The 14,634-nt window shown below is 41.3% G+C and overlaps 1 protein-coding gene across 2 annotated transcripts in view; it reads left to right on the top strand.

The window, feature by feature from the left end:
• Positions 1-151: 151 nt before the first annotated feature.
• KDM1B (lysine demethylase 1B) overlaps positions 152-14,634 on the top strand; it is a 45,923-nt gene continuing 31,440 nt past the window's right edge. The window contains exons 1-6 of one of the 2 annotated variants that reach the window (XM_016195296.2): positions 152-334; positions 6,721-6,820; positions 9,527-9,654; positions 11,309-11,398; positions 11,890-12,001; positions 13,731-13,847. In XM_016195296.2, the coding sequence (XP_016050782.1) occupies positions 6,734-6,820; positions 9,527-9,654; positions 11,309-11,398; positions 11,890-12,001; positions 13,731-13,847 (534 nt within the window). In that variant the 5' untranslated portion in view covers positions 152-334; positions 6,721-6,733. Of the gene's footprint in view, positions 335-538; positions 711-6,720; positions 6,821-9,526; positions 9,655-11,308; positions 11,399-11,889; positions 12,002-13,730; positions 13,848-14,634 lie in introns of those variants that run through there. The other variant, XM_016195297.2, reaches the window with a different exon arrangement.

Below are 14,634 nucleotides of genomic sequence, written 5' to 3'. Positions count from 1 at the left end.
GCTTCTCGGGTTCCCGACACTCAGACCCCGCCTCCTCCCGGAGCACCCGGGTTCTCGCGCAACGCGCAGCGGCGGAAATGGTCAGGGCGGGGCGACCGCTGCTACGAAGACGGAGGCGGGGACCCTGCTCCTCCCAGGTCTCCCCGGCTCCTCCCACCCCGGGTCACGCCGTGACAGGGGCGGAAGCGGCGGCGGCGGCGGCGGCGGCCGAACTGGGGCTGCGGCTGCGGCTGCGGCTGGTCGAGCGGATAGTACCGGCCTGTGTGCGCCGCGCGCGGTCCTGAGAGGCGCCCGCGGCCAGCGGCGGCGCGCATGGTGTCGGCGGCGCCTTGAGGTGGGCAACCCACGGCTCCGGGGGCGGGAGTGTTGGCGGCGGCAGATTTCGGGTGACAGTTCTGCACAAAGCAGCTTGACTGGCGGTGCAAACCCTCCTCTCGCCGTGCAGTGCCTCTCGCACGGGTAGAAGGTGAAAGGGCTGAAACCTCCCCGCTCTAGAAGCGGGGTGAGGTGTGTGCGTGCGGGTGGGTGGCTGGGAGGATCTTGTCCCAGGAAAGGGGAAATTCCCGGACTGAGGTGCTTCGGCGACTGTGTTCCCCGACCCTCCTCGCGGCGTGGCGAGTCTCTCCTAACCACCCCGCCCCCCGCAGTGTCTGGTTTTCTATATAGCCCTGCCTTCTCGCCGAGACCCTTTGCACCTCTTCAGCACAAAGGTGAGCTCCTGGAGGGTTTAACCTCTCCGGCTTCCGACGAGGACTGCAAAGCTTTTCGGAAAACCCAGAGGGCTGCAACTGGCACGGAGGGTTGTCGGAGCCCTGTCTGTCACTTGGGAGTGTTCCGCTGTGGCTGGGAGTGAGGGAGGGAGGCATTGCCTGCCGGAGAGTAGAAATTCCCTTGCTCGTCCTTCCCGGCCACTGGGGTGGCCGCGAGGATCCCGCACAGCCCTGGAGCTGCAGCGAGTCTCCGGCTCAGCCCCCAAGCGTGGAGACACACACGGCCGGCTTTGCCTGGTTGCTGGGGTAACTCCTTGGGGACTGTGGACCCGATGGGGGCTGCCATACCGCGGTAGCTGTTGTTAGTCAACAGCCCAGCAGCTGGCGGGTGGAAGAGGAAGAAAGACGCAACTGCCCCAGCTGTAGAAAGTTGGGGTTCTGGGAGTTGAGCCGTAGCAGTGGGTTAAGTGCACGTGGTGGGAAGCGCAAGGACCGGCCTAAGGATCTGGGTTCGAGCCCCCCCGGCTTCCCACCTGCAGGGGAGTCGCTTCACAGGTGGTGAAGCAGGTCTGCAGGTGTCTTTCTCTCCCCCTCTCTGTCTTCCCCTCCTCTCTCCATTTCTCTTTCCTATCTAACAACGAGGACATCGACAACAACAACAACAACAACAAAAAGGGCAACAAAAGGGAAAATAAATAAATAAAAATAGAAAAAAGAAAGTTGGGGTTCAGTGATGTGGAACATTGCCAAACAGAGGCCCAGGCTTCCACGGTTGAGCGGGTAAGACTGCACAGACCTTTTCAATTGGCAAGATTCCCCTAAACCATCTAAGCGGACGCAACTCAAGAATTCTCCAAGTTTTTTTTTCTCTTCCTCTACTTTAGTACAAGAAAGGTTGTTTGTTTGTTTGTTTGTTTGTTTTACAAAAGGCACATGTGATAAATACCACCAATAATTAATTATCTTCCAGGAAGAGAAAGTAATCAACAGAAACATTCAGGCAATTGATCTAAATCTATTATTTGGAGGAATTTGATTAGTCTGGGTGCAGTGAAGTGCTAATACTGCTTTACTTTAAGCGACCCAAATGGAAATTTCTGTTTCTGTTTCCTCGAAGGTCGTTTCTAGTCGTTTGTCCCATTTTTGAAAAGTATACTGACTTCACTATATATTTTGTTATAGCTTGGAATCTTTTTATTAACATTTTAATAAATTCTATATTAATTAAGAAATTACTTTAGAATAATAGGCCTGACAATTAATAAAACAAATTTAAGCATGAGTATGTTTAAATACTTACTTAAAAAAAATTCTTTTCCTCTTTTGCCACACCAAAAGAAAGTTAAAGCGATGGATTTAAAATTGGGAAGAAACATGCTTATAAAATCATATTGAGGGGGCTGGGTGGTGGCACATCTGGTTAAGCACATGCATTACAGTGCCCAAGGACTCAGGTTCAAGCCCTGTTCTCCACTGGCAGGGGGAAAGCTTTACAAAAGGTGAAACAGTGCTGCAGGTGTCTCTTTCTTTCCCATCCCTCTCAGTGTCTCTGTCTCTACCTGAAATAAGTAAATAAAAAATAAAATGTAGAATTGAAAACAAATTGGTTATATTTAAAGTTAAGTGTGTTAATTCATTTAATCACACTCAATACATTCATTTGTTTCAGTGCCATTTTGACAAGAAATTCTCAGGTTGGATTTAAAAGCAAATTAACTACAGTTAACAACCTTAACTTTTTCCCCCTGTGTCTTAAAATTCAAGAACACAGCAATAATGAAGATACAGAAATTACAGGTGGAAAAGGATTCGGTTGCATAACTGTTAAATGTATAAATGTGAAATGTACTGCTCCTAAAACTTCCACATTTATCCTTTGATAACACATTTAATAGTGGCTTTCGTAGCTAATGCTTTGAATTTCTCTGTTACCATGTCTTGAAAGTATTTTCCTTTATTTAAATACATTCTTTATAGAATGCAGTTAGATTAAAATGGTTAATGAAATGTCTATAAACTATACTTTCATCTGGAAATGCTTCTCCTTAGGTGACAGGATCAAATGTTGTGTGAATGTACTGAATTTATTTTTTTTTAATATTTTATTTATTTTCCTTTTTTTGTTGTTGCCCTTGTTTTTTTAATCATTGTTGTGTTTATCATTATTGTTGTTATTGATGTTGTTGTTCCCAGATAGGACAGAGAGAAATGGAGAAAGGAGGGAAAGACAGAGAGGGGGAGAGAAAGACACCTGCAGACCTGCTTCACTGCCTGTGAAGCGACTCCCCTGCAGGTGGGGTTCCGGGGGCTCAAACCAGGATCCTTACACCGGTCCTTGCGCTTCACACCACGTGGGCTTAACTCGCTGCACTACCGCCGGACTCCCTGTACTGAATTTATTTATGTTTCTAAACTATAATGAACTAAAATATTTTAGCTCCAGTACTTATATATGCCATACATATTATTTATATGTGATGGCATAACAAGTATATATTTACATATGCCATATTCATTTTCTGCCGTATTCATTTTAAGAATAAGGTGGCATTGGAGCCAGGGACTCTGGTTCAGTGGTAGAATGTTAGAATGTGTGCTACATGGATTGTATGAGGTCCTCGTTTTGATTCCTGGCATCGTTCCCCCCCCAAATGTGGGGTATACGTTTTGTAAAAAGAGATTAGATTTAACAGCAGTTTGGAAATACTGCATTGTTGGAACTCGGGTGGGTGGTTCTCAGCTAGAAAGGTAAACTACCGAATTTCCATCACCAGTTCAAGAGACTGCGCGAAAAGAAAGAAACTCGGGGAGGATTCTGGTACGAACACTCCTTTATTGGGGGGAGGGTTTGGGTTGATATAGAAGGCTAGACAAAGAACAATTTTCACATACAAAATTCACAGGTTTCTTAAAGGTCAGCATGCCCCTATGGCAGGGGCTGGTATGATGAGAGTTGATATATAAAGATCAATACAATTAGTCTCCTGATGCAGGCATTTAATTATCCAAAGGCATTTGAGAGAAGAATAGGGGTTGAACCAGTAAGGTGAGATAGAGAAGGAAGAACAAGGCTTTAAAGACATCAAAAGGGCTCCAAGAAATAAGGTCTTGGGGGGCTTTTCACTTGTCCAGTGTTAGGAGTTTGTGACAGGATGTGCTCTTCCTTTGTGATCAAAAGGTGAAGTGGAATGTGTGAACTTTGAGTGAGTGCAACCATTTGCCTGACAACGGGGTGGAGGGGGATGTAGGCTCTCTGTGAAGCAGCAGTCTTACAGAGGAAAGCTGAGTCTGATAGACTTTTGTCTCTTTGCTCATCTCTGTGGAGAGAGGCTAACAAGAGAGGTATCTTTTCAGACCTCCATCCGTGAAGATGGGGGGAGCTTCCCTAAGCTCTACCAAACTTCCACATAGTCCCACACTGCATGATCCAGAAAGCCTTCTGTGGGTATAGCAAATATAGGTAAGAACTAGTATTAGTTTTAACATTGTTAGTACTTTATTTAATAATGAGTTCTTAAATACTAAATGACAATGTAATACTTAAAGAATTATAATACACTTAATACTACGTACAGGGTTTATGTGTTTATTGCTAGCATGATATTGCTTCTCAGAAAGGGAAGACTGAGTCAAATGAAAATCATCTATGACTTTGGTGCCAAGATTTTTTAAAGCTGATGTAAGTGGCAGATTTAAATTTTTCTCATGTGAAATGGAGGGACAGTTCCAGATAGGGCACATGCCTTTTCATGCACAGTCCTCTAGCTCAAGTCTCCAGCACTACATGGGAGGGGCTATGTCTGAAGGAAAACGGGACCTGGAACAATGATAGTACATATACATGACGTCCTGGTTCCATTAAAAAAAAAAATACACCTGATACTAATAATTCATGAAAAATTCTTGTATGATATTAGTATGATTCCTAAATAGGAAACAACTGGATTACAAGCCCCTCAAAGCTTTTCTTCAAATTTATAATTAATTTTGTGGAATTTGTATCTTAGCATAACACTTTCCCACTTTCAAGTTGCTTATCTATAGATCTTTTTTTTTTTCCAACCAGTTCTTTTGTGTTAGTGTATGTATATGTGTGAAGTAAATATAAGATGGGGAAGATATGTGTGAACCTATGTATTATCTCAGATACTTAAGCTAAACAATTTTTTATTTCTTGTCTGATTTAATTGAAAAATACTAATCTGATAGCTCTTAATATTTCATGGATGTTATGTACTATTTTTGTAGACTTTTGGTTTTGAATATTTCTTTCACTATCCAGTTATTAGGTAAGCTTGAGAACTCAAAAGATTTTTTTTTTACTAGAAGACTAACGCAAATTCCTGAATTCAGTCATGACTTAACAGTGTACTTGAGATTTATTCATGGGGCAGGGTGGTGGTACTTAGTGCTCAAGGACCTGGGTTCAAGTGCCTACCTGCAGGGAGAAAACTTCATGAGTGGTGAGGTGAAGCAGTGCTGCTGATGTCTCTCTCCCTCTTTTTTTTTTTGCCTCCAGGGTTATCTCTGGGGCTCAGTTCTGGCACCACGAATCCACTGCTCCTGGTGGCCATGTTTTTTTTTCCTATTGGATAGGATGGAGAGGTTGAGAGGGGAGGGGATGATAGGGAGAGAGAAAGCTGGACACCTGCAGACCCCTTTCACCACTTATGAAGTGACCCCCCCAGCTCCTCCCACTACAGGGAGGGAGCGGGTGCTCAAACCCAGATCCTTGCCTGGGACTTTGCACTTTGTACTATGTACACTTAGCCTGGTGTACCACCGCCCGGCCTTACTTTCTCGTCCTCCCTATCTCCCACTACTACCCTTTTGATAGCTGGCTGTCTCTATCCAATAAATAAAGACAATGCAATTTTTTTGCTCTTTTTAAAATTTATTTATTTTTCTCTTCTGTTGCCCTTGTTGTCTTATTGTTGTAGTTATTGTTGTTGCTACTGATGTCGTTGTTGGATAGGACAGAGAGAAATGGAGAGAGGAGGGGAAGTTACAGACGGAGAGAGAAAGAGAGACACCTGCAGACCTGCTTCACTGCTTGTGAAGCGACTCCCCTGCAGGTGGGGAAGATAATACAATTTTTTAAAGATTTCTTTGTTGGACTTTATGTGGAGAAAGTATTACTGATTTTTTTTACTTTCTTATTTATTTATTTATTTATTTATTCCCTTTTGTTGCCCTTGTTTTATTGTTGTAGTTATTATTGTTGCTGTTGATGTCGTCGTTGTTGGATAGGACAGAGAGAAATGGAGAGAGGAGGGGAGTACAGGGGGAGAGAAAGACGCCTGCAGACCTGCTTCACCGCTTGTGAAGCGACCCCCCCTGCAGGTGGGGAGCCGGGGGCTTGAATGGGATCCTTAGGCCGGTCCTTGCGCTTTGTGTCACGCGCGCTTAACCTGATGCGCTACCGCCAGACTCCCTGGTTTTGTTTTGCTTTTTGAAGTATACCAAGAGGTAAAAATTCATAACGGAACATAATAGACAAATAGTATTTTTAACCCACAGAATCTTGTAAATAATAGTGTGATTCATGTGATCTGTTTCTCATTTTTTTGTATTTTTAAATATATTTAATACATACTACTAGTGGATAACATTTGTTGCATGATTATATTACATAATTTATAACAGAACATAATAGACAAATAGGATTTTTAACCCACAGAATCTTGTAAATAATAGTGTAATTCATGTGGTCTGTTTCTCTTTTTTGTGTATTTTTAAATATATTTAATACGTACTACTGTGGATACCATTTGTTGCATGCTTACATACTGAACATTCAGTGAGCATTCATTGTTCACCTCCATGCTGCGGTGCGTTCTTGTGCTCATTTTATATGTGAGAACGTTAAAGATTCAAGATACCATGTCACTTGAAAATATTGGCTTTCTATCAAAGTCTAACTGCTAAATGACATCATTTTTCTTAAGAGTGTTGAAGTTGTTAACAGATGCTAATATTTATTGGTTTAATTTTTTTTTTTTGTATGCAGGTGTTCCAAAACAATGGCAACCCTAAGGGGAAGGACAAAGAAAAAAGCATCTTTTGATCATTCACCAGATAGCCTTCCTTTGAGGAGCTCCGGTAGACAGGTATTATTCATTTGTTTATTCAGGACTTTTAAAAATATTTATTTATAAATGGGGGAGGGAGAGAGAATGAGAACCAGAGCACCACTCTGGCACATTTGATGCTGCAGTTCAAACTTGGGACTTGACTTGATGCTTTTAATTCTAGCTCTCTAGCCACCATACCACCTCATGGGCCACTAAATACTTTTGTTTTTAAGCAAACAAAATTATAATGATTGGGACTAGAGAATCAGACATGAAGAGATAACAATTCTAGTCCTCAAGAGACTTGCATTCTAATGGAGAGATTTACTCCCTGGACAATCATAATATAGTGTGATAAGTGGTTAAGTATAGAAAACTAGTGTGTGTTATATGATGTAAGGAATTTTTTCCCCCTTTTGTTGCCCTTGTTTTTTTTATTGTTTTAGTTATTGTCGTCGTTGTTGATGTCCTTGTTGTTGGATAGGACAGAAAGAAATGGAAAGAGGAGGGGAAGACAGAGGGGGAGAGAAAGACAGACACCTGCAGACCTGCTTCACCGCCTGTGAAGTGACTCCCTGCAGGTGGGGAGCCGGGGGCTTGAACCCCGATCCTTGCGCTTCGCACCATGTGTGCTTAACCCACTGTGTTACCGCTCAACCCCCCAATGTAAGAAATTTTAAAGATAAAAGTGTAGTATGTGAATCATCTTGTGGTGTTCAGAGAATCACTTACATGGTTGCCACCATAATATATGCTAAGGCCAGATGATGCCTAGCTTGCTGTTGAAATTTGGATATTAGCTTATATTTGGCTGGCTTCCATTGGTGGATGACTTGTAGTCATATTTGTGGGGCTTTTAAAAAAATATTTATTTATTTATTTCCTTTTTGTTGGTCATGTTGTTTTTATTGTTGTTGATGTCGTTGTTGGATAGGAGAGAGAGAAATGGAGGGAGAAGGGGGAGACGGGGAGAGAAAGATAGATACCTGCAGACCTGCTTCACCTCTTGTGAAGCAACTCCCCTGCAGGTGGGGAGCCAGATGCTGGAACCGGGATCCTTAACTGTGGTCCTTGCGCTTTGCGCCACGTGCGCTTAACCCGCTGCGCTACTGCCCAACTCCCAGGGCTTTTGTTTTTAAAGAAAAAATATTAGATGCTGTAGTTATTTTTCTTTTTTAAAATTTTCACTTATTTATTTTATTTTTGGATAGAGACAGAGAAATTGAAAGATAAGGTGGCGATACAGAGGAAGAGAGATACCTATAGTGTTACTTTACCACTCATGATGCTTTCCCCCCTGCAGGTGGGGATCAGGGGCTTTGTGCACTGTAATGTGTGTGCTTAACCAGGTGTGCCACTGCCTGACCCCCTGTAATTCTTTTTCTAGGATTTTTCTAGTTTTAAAAAAACTGTAGTATTTTCTTTGGTGCTACACCAAACCAAATGATTCTGAGGTGGGCTGCTGAGTGGGAGGAGGGGCCTAGGCAGATGTTGGGGCCCTGGTGTATAATGATGGGAAAGAGCCGAGGCTCGAGGAGAGAGTGTTTTACAGACACCTGTTATGGTGAGATGAGAAATTTCACCGATGATTCAACAATTATACAATAAGCCATTAACCCCCACTTCCATTAAAAAAATTAAAATCTGTAGTATTTAGAGTATATAGCTGGTCTAAGAAAGAAAAGAAAAAATTGTGGAATAACTCAACTGATAGAGCACAGAATTTTCATATCTAAGCCTCCCATTTTGATCTCTAGAAACAAATGCACTGGAGTATTAGTCCAGCTTCTCTCTCTCTCTCTCTTTAATTTTATTGTCTTTATTTATTTATTTATTGGATAGCGACAGCCAGAAATCGAGGGGGAAGGGGGCGATAGAAATGGGAGAGAGAAGGACTGGGTAGTGGTGCACCTGGTTGAGAGCATATGTCACAGTGCAAAAGGACCCAGGTTTGAGCCCCTGGTCCCCATCTGCAGGGGGAAAGCTTCATGAGTAGTCAAACAGGACTGCAGGTGTCTCTCTCTCTCTCTCTCCCTCTGTATCTTCCCCTCCCATCTTGATTTCTGGCTATCTCTACCCAATAAATAAAGATAATATAAAAAAAATTAAAAAAGGAAATGGGAGAGAGACAGAGAGACACTGGCATCACTGCTTTACCACTTGCAAAGCTTTCCCCCTGCAGGTGGGGACTGGGGGCTCGAACCTGGGTCCTTGCACATTGTGACATGTGTGCTCAACCAAGTGCACCACCGCCTGGCCCCCCAGCTTCTCTATCATATGAAAATACCTCAAGTGAAATTATAAAAAAAAGGAGAGTGGCTTTTTATTTTGATCAATACATCTTTTTCCTAAATCTTTCACATGTATTTGATTTATTAGTTTTTCTAAGATTTGTTCATTTAATGAGACACACACACACACACACACACACACACACACACACACACACAGATACACCAGAGCATTACTCTGCTCAAGTATCCAAGTCCTGCATTCTACTCACTGAGCCCTAGTTATTATTCATAAAGTGCTGTTTCTATATTTCTGACAAGTTGTTGAATTACTTGCACAATAAAGTCTCAAGGGAATTCCTGTGTTGTCATCCCCTAAACTGATAGGATATTGATCACCTTCATTTTTACAGCTCTTCCTATCTCAGAGAAGCGATTTCAGGAGTGAATCTGTCACCTCTGTCTTTGACCATACCCATGAAATCTTAACCTGAACTGGTTTCTTCCTCAGGCAAAGAAAAAAGCAACTGAGATAACAGATGAGGATGAAGATGGTGGATCAGAGAAGAAATACAGGAAATGTGAAAAGGCGGGGTGTACAGCAGCGTGCCCTGTGTGCTTTGCAAGTGCTTCTGAAAGGTCTTATCTTGACTTCATATTCCTACTTTTGAGGGAATTTTTATGGTCATGTTCTCCTTAGAGATAGTTTTCCTAAAGATACATGGTACTGGAAATCAGTTAACAATATAAATATTGCCATTCTTCTTGCATAGGTTCCTTTTATTAGATGTAGTCTTATCAGTTCTACACAGTGGCTGATTAGTGTCCTCAGGTCCAATTAACCATATCTGTGGGGGGCCGGGTGGTGGCAAAGTGGGTTAAGTGCACATAGTACAAAGCACAAGGATCCATGCAAGGATCCCGATTCGAACCCCCATCTCCTCACCTGCAGTGGGAGTTGGGGTGGGGCTGCTTCACAAGCAGTGAAGCAGGTCTGCAGGTGTCTTTCTCCCTTCTACATCTCCCCTCTCAATTTCTCCCTGTCCTATTCAATAAAATGGGGGGTGGGGGGGTGGGGAGGCCTCCAGGAGCAGTGGATTTGTAGTGCTGCCACTGAACCTCGATAGCCCTAGAGACAAAACAAAGAAACAAACAAAACATAGCTGTGCCCTCCTGATGTTGGAGGGTGGGGCAGGGTAAGGAATAATGATTTAAGAGAGAGAACCTTTGAGTTCCATTGTGGAGAGCAGTGTATGTCTGCTTCCCAGAACAGGTATCTGTTCTTCCTCATATACCTCCTCTTTAGAGCAGGTACATTCAGGTCTCATTGAAACTGTATAGCTAACTGCATTCTTGCCATTTCTTATTGGGATTACCCAGACATACATTTTCACTTCTGGAGAAAAATCCTCAATTAACACTTAAGAGTTAATGAGGCCTAGAAAACAAACAAACAAACAACAACAAAATATATACATATATATATATATATATATATTTGTATTTTTTAAATACAAAGAGGTGGGGTCCAGGTGGTGGTACATCGGATTAAGCACACATAATATGAAGTGTAAGGACCAGTGCAAGGATCCTGGTTAGAGTCCCTGGCTCCCCACCTGCAGGGGAGTCGCTTCACAAGCAGTGAAGCAGGTCTGCAGGTGTCTATCTTTCTCTCCCCCTGCCTGTCTTCCCCATCTCTCTCCATTTCTCTCCGTCCTATCAAATAAAAAGAAAAAATGGCTGCAAGGAGCAGAAGATTCATAGTGTAGGCATCAAGCCTCAGCGATAATCCTAGAGGCAATAAATAAATACAGACATGCATAAATAAAAACAAAGAGGTGGTGGTGTTAGTGTCCACAGTGATGCTATATTTTATTTGTTTACTGCATTGACTGGATATATATAAATATATATGCCAGATTTCCTTCTTGATGGTCAAATTCTGACTGGCTAGATCCATTCTCTTTTCATTATTGATACTGGCAGTAGGCATATTGGCATTTCTTGTTTCATGTCAAAAAAACTTAACTATAACAACAGAACACCTTGATAAAACTCCTAAGCCAGATGAACAAGCATCCAGATGAGGTCAATATTGTTGGTCTGAGTGTCCTCACCATCTCTTTCCACCTGTTTTAGTCATCTGTCCTGTTTCTCCTGGAGATAGCTCCTGGTGGTTAGGATTCTAAGTGGAGATAATGTAAATTGTGCTCATAGGAGAGGCTTCACAAATGTTTGAAAAGACTAAATGTTTACTAATTTGCTAAAGTTACATATTTTTACTGTTTTTCAGATGTGCAAAAAATGGCTACACATCCCGATGGTATCACCTCTCCTGTGGGGAGCACTTCTGTAACGAATGCTTTGACCATTACTATAGAAGGTTTGTTAGATCACTGAGGGAGAGTGTTATATGGCAGGATATGGTGGGAAAGAGGCTGAGGGGTTCAGATGATTGAGACAGAAACCCCAGGCTTACTGAATGATTGCAGTATGGCATCTTTTCCTGTGCTGACTACAATTGTCAGAGCTTTGACACTAGTTTAGAATTGATAGTTTAAGTGTGTGCTTTTATATGTATATGCTAAACATTTAAAAAATAGCAGCCATCAGCTTTCTTTAGATGGCAAGTTTGGAAAAGCCAAGGTACTGCTTTGTAATTCTGGAGCCATGCATAGGAAGAGGGCTCCAAGGATCTGGGGGAACATGTTGACAGCTAGCTGGTGCTGGAAAGATGAACTTTGTAATGATGTCCCCCTTCCTTAAAATATGACTAGTTCAGTTCTTTACATAAGATTTACTAACCTCGTCTCCCATTTTGAAAGCCTAGTTAACTTATAGTTTGAAATGTTTCTTTTTCTTTTTTTTTTTTAGCCATAAGGATGGGTATGACAAATACAATACATGGAAAAAAATCTGGACTAGCAATGGAAAAACTGAACCAAGTCCCAAAGCTTTTATGGCAGACCAGCAGCTCCCCTACTGGGTAAAGAAGATAAAATTCTACTATTATAAAAAATATTTATGGAGCAAAAGATAAGAGAAATAGATGAAGACGCTAGATTTTAAGGAAACTGTTATTCTATTATTCTTTCTTTGATTATTAAAGCAAGTCACATTTTAATTTTTGTGAGTAAAAAATGCAAATTATTCAGCATAATGTATAGAAGACTTAAAACCATTAGCTGGTGATACCCATTGCTCATAGTAGTACATGTCATGATTTTTCAAAACTTAAAAATTTTTTTAAATATTTATTTATTTTCCCTTTTGTTGCCCTTGTTGTTTTTCATTGTTGTTGTAGTTATTGTTGTTGTTATTGATGTCGTCATTGTTAGATAGGACAGAGAGAAATGGAGAGAGGAGGGGAAGACAGAGAGGAGGAGAGAAAGACAGACACCTGCAGACCTGCTTCACAGCTTGTGAAGTGACTCCCCTGCAGGTGGGGAGCCGGGGACTCGAACCAGGATCCTTATGCTGGTCCTTGTGCTTTGCGCCACATGTGCTTAACCTGCTGCACTACTGCCCGACTCCCCATTTTTTTTGTACATAGTCTTATATGTGTATTTAAAATATACATATAAGACTATACTAAAGGAGTGGGTGGAGCTTGTTGTTCATTTTCTTATCTTATGCTATCTCCCTTACACCCTGATTAAGTTTTATATAATACTTTGTATATAATTTTTAGGTAGCTTTTTATTATTATTAATTTAGCTTTATAATATTTTCCATTCAGTCTTCTTTTGAAAAGGTATTTAGGGCTAGGGAGATAGCATAATTGTTATGTGAAATGACTTTCATACTTGAGACTCCAAGGTTCCAGGTTCAGTCTCTGGCACCACCGTTAGTCAGAACTAAGCAGTATTTTCTTTAAAAAAAAAAAGAGAGAGTAAATATATAAGCTACATATTTACTTATTTTCCATAGATAGACTATAAATACACTATCATTTAATAAGTGACTTGCTAATATATTTGATATTATGAATTATAAATCTGAGCTTTTATAATGTGTGCTCAACCAGGTGTGCAACCACCTGGATCCAATATCTGCAATTTTTTAAAATAAAATTTTCCTTTTTCAATAATTAAAATGTACAGAAAAGTTGCAAGGATAGTATATAAGACTCCCATATGAGAGAAAGATAGACACCTGCAGACCTGCTTCACTACCTGTGAAGCAACTCCCCTGCAGGTGGGGAGCCGGAGGAAAAAAAAAGAGACTCTCATATATCTTTCACCTAGCTTGTCCTACTGTTATCATCCAACATACCACGATTATCACTGTTACAGCAATAATAACCCCGTGACTGATTTTGAGTTTTACCAATTTTTCACCAGGGACATGTTACTATTTTAGGACTCAATCTACTTTACCACATTTCAATTACTATTCATATTTTTTGACTGACTAAAGCTATTTAACTCTGATCATTTTTTTAAAGTTTAGAACAGAAAAACCTTCCTTATAATAATACTCAGATCTCCTATACTCTTTTTCTGGTACCTGAGCTAAACTGTGAATCAGAAATTATTCTGATGGGGAAAAGTAGTTTATATAGGTAGCAGTGATACAGTGGAGATAAAAAGGTACCTAGAAGTATCTATAAGTTGATAAAATTATGTGAAGAAGATGGCAAAATGAGATGAGAATAGAAATATTAGCTCAAGATGAGCACAGCCACTGACCTTTCTTTATTATTTCCTGTCTAGGTTCAGTGCACAAAACCTGAGTGTGGAAAATGGAGGCAACTAACCAAGGAAATCCAGCTTACTTCACAAATAGCAAGGACCTACCGATGTGGCACGAAGCCAAATTCTGTTGTTAAGGTATGTTCTGAGGTTTTCCTTTTGAAATGATTGATAGATTTAATTGTTAATGGTAATGGTTTATGTGTTTCTGTTATTGTATTGGTCATTCTATCATCTACAGTGACTTAACAAATTCAGTGGTTTTTTTTCTCATTATAAGCAGCTTGGAAATAGTTTGGGATGTGAGGGTGATCTGGGTGCGACATCTGTCACCGCATTGATTGCCAGGATTGATTCGGCTGATCTGGCTGGCTAGGCGGGTGTCCCCTTCCTCCCTCACCACTCCATGTGCATCCCTCCCGAAGCTGTGTGCTCGGTCGAAGAGGATGGCCTTCCCCAAATAGAGACGGACCGGTCTTCTTCGGTCGAGGGTATACGAGTAGCTGCGCTCCCCTGCTAGAACCTCCAAATAAGCTCTCAGGGAAATAGTCTGTTCACCATTGGTGTAGTTGCCCAAGATTGTTTCCTTATATTTTCTACTTTTGTCATAAGATGATTCCATCACAAGATGGTTCTAACACAAGAGGCAGCTGTACTGTCAGATGCCATATTAAAATTCTAAGGAGAAAAAAGAGGGGTAAGGAAAAAGGCAAGAAAACTATGTCAACTGAATCTTTTTTTCTTTTATTGGGAAAACAGAAACTTTTCCTGCAAGTTCAAATAGTAGATGCCCGTTTTCATCTCATTGGTTAGAGCAGGATCATGTCACTATTCTCAACAATCATAGGGACAGAGGAAGAAAATAATTTATAACTGAGCAGGTCATAGTATTAAACAAAATCAGGATCTTGTGGCTCAGGAGATA

The sequence above is a fragment of the Erinaceus europaeus genome, chromosome 4, assembly GCF_950295315.1.
Source record: "Erinaceus europaeus chromosome 4, mEriEur2.1, whole genome shotgun sequence".
In the NCBI taxonomy this organism is placed as follows: domain Eukaryota; kingdom Metazoa; phylum Chordata; class Mammalia; order Eulipotyphla; family Erinaceidae; genus Erinaceus; species Erinaceus europaeus.
This window is presented reverse-complemented; position numbering and strand designations above follow the sequence as displayed.